The 8953-nt window shown below is 36.9% G+C and overlaps 1 protein-coding gene across 1 annotated transcript; it reads left to right on the forward strand.

Moving 5' to 3' along the window:
* The first annotated feature begins 3980 nt into the window (after nt 1-3980).
* On the forward strand, nt 3981-8069 carry LOC128230842 (sulfotransferase 1B1-like). Its single transcript, XM_052943284.1, has 6 exons — nt 3981-4209; nt 4617-4773; nt 5683-5849; nt 6102-6205; nt 7478-7646; nt 7939-8069. The coding sequence occupies exons 1-6, from the start codon at nt 4029-4031 to the stop codon at nt 8067-8069; spliced, it is 909 nt and encodes a 302-aa protein (XP_052799244.1). The 5' UTR covers nt 3981-4028.
* The last annotated feature ends 884 nt before the right edge of the window (nt 8070-8953 follow it).

The raw sequence follows: 8953 nt of genomic DNA on the forward strand, positions 1-8953 counted from the left end.
ACTTATCCACTATACGACTGTGGATGGTTGCCGGCATGATTTCAGTCACTTGGTTGCTCAATATGAATATGCATCTGAAGCCAAGGATGCAACTGAAAATAACAAACATCACGAACAGATAGAACACACAAAAGGCTTTCTTCGATAAAGTAAAGATGTTGTACAAAGCAAGAAAGATATAGACAATACATTTACTTAGGAAACTTAGGGTCCTTTTACACTGGATACAAAACTTATTGCCAATATCCTAGTGCTGCTGAAATGGTTGCTTCTCATTATGATAATGGTAAAACTTGCTTCAATGAGTTCCTGAAAGGGATGGATGCAGAGGAGTGTTCATTTTATCAGCCAATCAAGAAGAACAAGCCACTTTTCTTTCGGTAGAAGCCAGAGCCGAACGCGGATGATTCAAAGAAAAAAACAAATAATGAATAAGGACGGCTGTTGTACAAACAGCTTGTTGTACTTACACGGGAATATCTATTGTGTTTTGACGTATACTGGTCCTCTAGTTTAAAAGGTGATTCATGATTGAAGCGAGGCATAGGCGCTAGATGCAGAGTGAGTCAAGGGCAGTAATATCTCGTGAAAACAATGCATGTTCTTACCAGGCTTACCGATTCACTCAATGCACTTTATTTTTCAAAACTACAACTTTATACCATTTTCTTCGTGCAAACCTCATCCGGCCCCGATTTCTCAAAAGTTCTGAAGTCCATTATAACAGGATTAAGCTAAGCTCACTATTTTTGGTTTTCAATAAATTGCGTACTTTTAACCTTTTTAAGATACCTTGCTCTGGTCAATGACATATATTATTTTTGTTTACCGAGTGCAGATCACACTAATTCTGGTAAATTTATGGAACACTTAAAACGATTAAAGGCGTAGATTGTTTTTCCTTATCCACATATTTGTACTAAAACAAGTATATGAAGGGTGATTATGATAAGTATTTCACAGCTCCCTGCTTAAAGTAGAACTATGCTTATATTTTGGAGGTCATATTTTAATACATACAAAATATTTGTCTAAAACAGGCGTCATCGTAAACAAGCAATTGCTCTTCATTCGGTGCACAATGCCGTTTCTACAAGATATCGTTTAAAATATTGAGTGTTAATACTCACCGAATCGAGGACGTTTTTCACCCTAAACAGTGAGCCAGAAAACATGGGAGCACATGTCATTACTGCCCTTGTGGGTGTTCTGGGTGTGACAAAGACGTGCGAATGAATAAGTGTCTTTAATTCCTTATTGTTGTTTTAACGTTAATTATTTGTGTTGTAAATATGTAAATTGTATTATACATTTGTATTGTATTTATGTATATTTGTTTTAAAGTACAAAGAAAATTAATATTTTACCGTTTCCCGATATTTTATCAATATATTCATGAATATATAGAGGATATTAGTTTATTTCAGTGTCGTATTTTATTTCACGAATGTCATAAAAAAACATATGTTCACGAATTGCGGACCCACGAGTGAAAATATAGTCTCTCTATGATTACTAATGTACGATGTTATACTGAAATCAACATTTTTTCTGTTTCTTATATGCTTATCTTCGGTGTTTTATTAGTTTTAGTTCAAACAATATTTTATTACAAAAAATACAGACAATAGGGACAAAACATGAATATGGTAATTAATGGATTGGAAAAAAAAGTTAAATAACTTATATTTATTCCTTTCCATTTTTCTAAATACCTCGTATAAGTGTCAACGTTCAGCTATTTTGTCGCTCCTTCGTCAAACGTCGTGATGATTTCATCCATTATTCTAATGCTTGAAACTGAATTCGGTCTTATTTGGACCTTCTATCGTGCAATATAATTGGATATTCTGTTTTTCCAAACATTTTGTCGATCTACATGATTTGGCTCTGCCCTCTGCGCAAGCGTAAAGTAACTATGATTGACTATTGAGGGTGCCGCTGTCTAGAGGCAGTTGAAGCTTACGTCATGAACCCGAATCGGAAATAGATATGTAATCAATTCTCAAATCGTATTGACATCTATTCAGTGCACAATTAAAATATTTCTGTGTCAAATTTCAAATGCAAACCCCATTTACGTTTCTTCTTTTAATATGTTCTTTATAACATACAACCAATCAAGCAAATTCAGTACCAAATTGTGCAATATTTTGTTGAGCATTATGAATGAAAAATTTAACGAGATCATCCAAGTAAAAATATTTCCATTTTTGTATATACATCAATCCATTTCATTTGCTTTTAAAAATAATTCACAAAGCTGCGACAATTTCGCCCGATACTCATTTTATGAACCTAACGAATGGTCGGTTTATTGTTCGCGCCAAAATAACACGTGACTACACAGAGGGCGGAGCAAATGGTCGATTTGGTGCAAGCACCAAATAATCTACATAAAATGGTACGAGCTTTTCGGCCTGCGGCCTCGCTGCGCTCGCTCCATTTCCATTTTTTCGCCAAAATGAACTATAACAAATACATAGAGCATGCAAAATAAGAAATTATTATTATTATTGTATATGTCAAAAAATATCAAGTAATGAAATCAACATATGAGCAACACTTAATGATAATACATGGGGCAAAAATCATGGTCGACGGAGGCTTTCGTCTTAAAAACACGTTCATCTTTTTCTGGGGCTCCCCTGGCTGCGTCGTTGAGCTCGTTTCGGATTCATGTTTCAACCGCAGATGGTTGAGCACATCCTCGTCACCCCAGCGTATCACAACCTATATGGTTATGATACGCTGGGATGCCGAGGATGTTTGAGCATGATTGTAGTGTCAACTCTTTTAAATTTCTTCATACTGTACTAGTTTGTTTACCTCATTAATTAATTAAAGGGTACTGGGAAAATGGTGTACTCAGTACTGCCTCAACCCTTGAAAGTTTTATCCCGTGTATCGGTGCTTTACACCGAGAACGTTAAAGAACAAAATGTCTATTCGTGGAAATCACAACCGGATCTCTTGTATGTCTGCAATTTGCTGTCACTTATATCTTGTGTCAATTATGGATTTAAAACACAAACAAAGCGGGATCAAGCCATAATGCAGTCAATATTCGCGAGCAGACCATGAAGAACTTAAATATACAAACAAACAATTGTAACACAACAGACTAGAAATATGCAGGGAAAACTTCGGTCAGTGCAAAGTATGGCCCTCAGTTAACAATTTGTATTATCTCACAACAATTGTGATTAAATTCGATAGGGTCAATAATGTACCTAGCAAGGTTTTAAGGGTCTTTAGATTGTGTCATTTTTGGCATCGCGCCAGTACTGTAACATCGTTTGTATGTTGTCTGTATAGTGTGCATTATGTTAAATTGAAATGAATACATTTTTATTTAATTTTATCCGAGTAATCGAGAAGTAAATAAGTATTCGATTACTCGGACGATCGACTGAGTACTCATATGATAATAACAATATACAATAAAAAGGCAGTTTGCCCGGTCCGGTAGTTTGGGACATTTTGAAATTGAGTAATGACAAAACAAGGGAACACCATAAGTTTATCAACATTGGGCAGTCTAAATCGACTCGTAGGTATTTTTAATGGCCTTTATATATTTAGGAATATTTATGATTTAAAGAAGTTGTTCGAATCTTAATGTTAGAATATCGCTATGTGAGTAGAATATATTATAGATATCAGGTTGAAAATGATGCATTGTCCTATTGGTGACCCTCAAATTTATCTAGATAGCTGTTCTCGCTGTGTTTATTTTACATAAAAGCAAACAAAATCTGAAATTGAATAATATCACAAACCTTGTGCTTGGATGACTTCCGTACAGTTGATGCGTACAGCGCTCATTGTTAAGGCTGGAATAATTATTATATGAGCTGTTATTCATATTTAGTTTGATCATCACCAACAGAGGGCTAACATAATTTTTAACAAAATCAAACATACCCTTACCAATTTTCATATTGGTCTTTGGACATAGGTGACCATAGGCGTCGAGATCTAGATCGCTTCTACTGGACAAGTGTAGCCAAAATACAATTGCAGCCATGTCACGTGTCCAGGAAAAGGACGATGGCGGGGAGACTTTGGAGTTTGTGGACATGGGGGATATCCGGACACCCGCCTTTGGTATAAAGACTGACGATGAACTCAAGAAAATCTTTGACGCGATACCAGCATTCAAACACAGGGATGACGACGTTATGTTGTGCGCATTTGCAAAGACCGGTATGATTTCGTAAATTGCGACGTGTCTGGTGGTTGACTCAATAAGGCATCGCTCAAATTTCTTAACAATATAAATCAATGCGCATGAAATATAAATTAGTTGCTTAACAAAATATTTATTTGCGTCTTAAAACAATTGTTTTATTATTTCAAGAAGCGATATGTGTTCTAGAAGGACAACATCACTAGCGATATGTTTTTAAAAGATAATATGTTTTCAGTGAAACGTTTTTATTATTTGAACATGTTATTCGTTTCTTTCTTTCAATAGTCAAAACCAAAACTCGTAAAAATTCACTTAGTATCCATATAAAGTGTCAATAGTTACACGATTTGCTTAAATGCCTCAAATATATTGTAAACATGCATTGTGATGAATTATATGTGTTCCATATTCGTGCGGGCAGGTACGAACTGGATGTTTGAGGTGTTGATGATGTTGTTGCGGCGGAAGGCGGAGCGGGTGCATCTCAGCAAGATGCTGACTATGCTTGAGCTGCAAGGGGTCGAGGATGTGGACAAGGTCCCCTCTCCCAGGGTCATCAACTGCCATCTCCCACCCAGGTTAGGAGTCCCCCAGACTCACCCATAGGTTAACCTAACTTGTCGAACACATGAATCAATACAATACTAGGCTATATCCACTAGCCGATCCATGGGGCGCACCGGGTGCGCCCGCCTTAATAAAATCGTCCAAGTTTACTTTTTATTTTAATATAGGAGAAAAAAAGTAATAAAATATGCGTAAAAGGCTCCATTTAGGACTAGAAATTGTTAACATTTTCTGATGGAAGTACCCCAAAACCTATCTGCCAACATTTTAAACCAAATAAGTTTCGGTCCTGATGGAGGGGCGCGAGTCAAAGCGTTACAACCTTTAGTTACGCCCCCTCTTCCGTGAAATCCCTGATGTCGTTTCATGAAGGAATATCGGCAGTCTAGTCGACCATTTTTTTTTTTTTTAATCAAACTTATTTGGTGTTTACTGGCCAGCGCATTCATCAGAACTCCTCAGAATCGATTTACGTAAAATGAATGAATAGAACATTTGAAAATCCTCTCATTGTCTTTGGCCAACACAAAAATGCAAACGCCTAGTAAATGCCACCTTTTACTACTGATTTACCTTAATACCTAAATAAGCATTGCTGGAAACATTGACTTACTGAAGTATACTTTATGAAACTATTTTCAGGTGCTTTAGTCAGAATCGATCTACGTAATATTAATAAACGGGAAATTTGAAAAATCATCGATTGTCATTGTTCCCCACAAAAACTCAAATACCAAACATAATTATAAATCTTATCACACAGGGTTTTGTATACTATCAAATCTTAGTGGTTAGATTTAGAACATTTTGTCTTCTGCCAATGCTTAATGTGTTCTCCTCCTTCGTTAAGAAATATATTCTTGATTTTCGTGCTCAATTTCTGTCTGTCAACATGTTCTACTTCTTCTATTTTTTTGTAGATTTCTGCCTAAAGATATGGCACAAAAGAAGATCAAGACGGTGTTATGTTTGCGAAATCCAAAGGACACGGCCGTCTCATACTTCAACCATATGCGAGGACTCAAAATGTACAGCTACTGTAACGGACAATGGAAAAACTGGATGCGGCCTTACGTCCAGGGAAAATGTGAGGTTTCTTACTTAATCATAATGCCTACAAAGTTTTTTCCTTTATAACCTGTATTGTCACAACAAATGTATGAATGAAGTCCTGTGTAAAGCAATATGGAAAAAAATGAATAGTTTGCCTATAAAGTCGTTTAATAAATACTAGGAGATCAGTTCGAAATTACAACGCGTATAAATTCTATTTTGTATAATTTATTTATGTTATCATTGTAATGAGTGTATGCAATTAGACGAATTGTACGGGTTTTAGACGAGTACGGGCCCTACCCTGCCTACCTGAACGAGTGGCAGGAAGTCATAGAGATGGGACCTGGGTACCCGATCCACGTGATGTTCTTCGAGGACCTGAAAATGGTGAGTACGGGCCTTTCTCCGCCTTACTGGGTGAGTTGTAATAGGAGCAAAGGTTCAAAGGAACCCGTTATACGTCATTTACTAAGAGGATCCTAAAATGGTGAGTACAAAACTTACCACGCCTACCTAAAAATGGGTGGAGGTTATAGAGGCAGAGCCGGCATATCCGCAATAGGTCATATACTCGACGTGGACCTTACAGAGCTCCTTGAACGAGTAACAGGGTTATAGAGGTGGGTTTCCAATAACTTGTCACGTTTTATGAGGATATCAATCAGGTAAGTGAGAAATACACATTTAAATTGTCAAGTTCGAGCCTCACCATGTCTACACGAACGCTGGGCGGCCGGGGTATCTGCTACATGGCCTGTTATGTTGAAGACCTGCTGATGGTGAGGAACCGTGTGTATAAAAAATAAAGCTCAGGTTTACATTTTACAGTTTCATCTGCCAGTCAGTTTTTCCTCTTATGCTTTTCGGTAAAATATCATGTTATTTTCACTGATGTTATTTTCACTTAAGTTCTAGATGTTTATTCCAGTAGTGCTTAATTAAAGTAGCATAGCCTTCACTATGCCACCCATGTAATAACCCCACTAAACTGATTGCGTCACGAAGATGTCTTTCAGCCGACTTTCCCATTGGGATCAATTAAATTGAGTCGCTAAAATAGCGTGACAAAGATACATAACATTACCTTAGTTTAGCCACTCCACCAGTAGCCTGTAAGTATCCAGAAGCATGGTTTTCAAAGATACATGAAGAAAAGCACGAAGCAGAGAACACTTCCGATCTATCTAGACTACTAGTTGTTTGCAAATTCGAAGATCATTACTTGTAACATTACCATAGCCATGAGCAGCTCGCCAATACGAAAAAGAAGGCGAATTCGCGTCATCGATAATGATAGCGATTGACTCACAAACTTCCCACAGTTCTGAATATTATGATCGTCAAAAAATCCTACGAACATTCACTTTCGACTGAATGTAGGATAGTTATTGGTCCCAGCTTTAGCCCATGTTGTTAACTTGACCGCGTGACAGGTTACAAATGACGATTTGTTAATACTCGTAAAATAAGTACCTTTTATGTTTGATACGTGTTTACACACCGGACTCAACGTGAAACAGGTCACTAGAAAAGCGAGCTATCATAATAACATATCCGGCTTCTCCGGTATGGTTTCAGTCACCCCAAATTTCACTTTCATATAGTTTTCCTACGTGAAATCACTATGGAAAATTCAATTTAGTGTTTACCCTTTTTCAGAACGGGATGAAAGAGATAGAAAGGCTTATACAATTTCTAGAGATCGATATATCGGATAGTTTGAAGAAAGATATACTAGATATGTGTGGCTTCCAGAAGATGGCTGCGGACAAATTCAACAAAAATGCAGAGCAGTTCTTCAATGGAAACTTTCTATTTTTTAGAAAAGGTATGCTATTTGCTTTTAAGTTGTTTCTCATGCCTACCAGTATGAACTATGAAAGATGTGAATGTGGTATTTTGTCATTTAAACATTAACGGTAAATTTATTTACCATTTTGCATTGCCAAAATCAGAAATCCGACAAAGTCTAAATCCCGGGTCCCTCATTCCACAAGATTTCGGGAATCAATTAACCCCAAGCCTTACAGTAACCCTGAAGCTGCTATTTGAAGACTTCGTCACCCCATTCCCGGTAAAATATTGATAAGGAAATGAAATGTATTTTTGTCGGATTTCAGGTGAGGTTGGGGACTGGAAGAACTGGTTTACGGTGGAACAGAACGAATACTTCGACTCCGAGTGGAAGAAACAGATCCGGGCAGATACCATTTTCCAGTTCAAATACACACCAAATCCAGCAAACGAGTGATGATTAACATTCGAATCAAAATATCAGTATTACTGGAAACTCCTTTAACTTCCGTTTGCCGGATAGAAGAATGTTAATGAGTGTTCCATATTAGAGTGTTTCACTGCTTTTGTTCATTTCAGATCGGTTGCATTAAGGCCGCGTTATAAATGTACCTAACTGTACCTTACCTTATCTTATTACTAAAGTAAAGAGAGAAAAAACACGTAAATAGCAATACTGACTTATGTTTTATTTATAGATAAAAAATTACTAGGACGCAATGAAAGATTAAACACGATCTGCGATCGTCCTAGTTAGGTAGTCCCAAGTTCCATTAAGAGAATGTTGAATCAAACTCTATAAATTTTATCAGCATAATGAGACAACAAATCGACAATTTAGATAAATGTGCACATTTGCTATTGTTTTCATTCTAAGAATGCACAGAGGCGATACCACGAGGAAGAGATGAAGGTGCAAAGGTGGTGGGGGTTTCTTCCCAAATTTTTTATATTTACAGTGGGAAAATGTCCATTCTGGTGCATTCCATCTGCAATTGTGAGGAGAGGTCGGTGGGGGCAGAGATTACAAATAGTTGAACGATAACATGGATCAATGGAATATATATGTTATTTTGCAATTTTGCAGTTGCCCAGAAATTTACAAATATAGCTATATATTGCTTATGTCTGGCTCTTACTGTCACGACGTCAGCCCCGATTCCTGCCTACTTATCATAGAGGCATTATTCGTGTTGAATCGGGATAACACTGGTGATATGTGAACGACTATTACGATTACATATATATTCGGAAGTTGCGTATTAAACGTATTAATTGTAACAATAGTCCCGTTCTTTCGTACTGATTCGATCAAATGAAACTCACAACCAATTATATGAC

Source organism: Mya arenaria, chromosome 4, assembly GCF_026914265.1.
Source record: "Mya arenaria isolate MELC-2E11 chromosome 4, ASM2691426v1".
Classification (NCBI taxonomy): Eukaryota; Metazoa; Mollusca; class Bivalvia; order Myida; family Myidae; genus Mya; species Mya arenaria.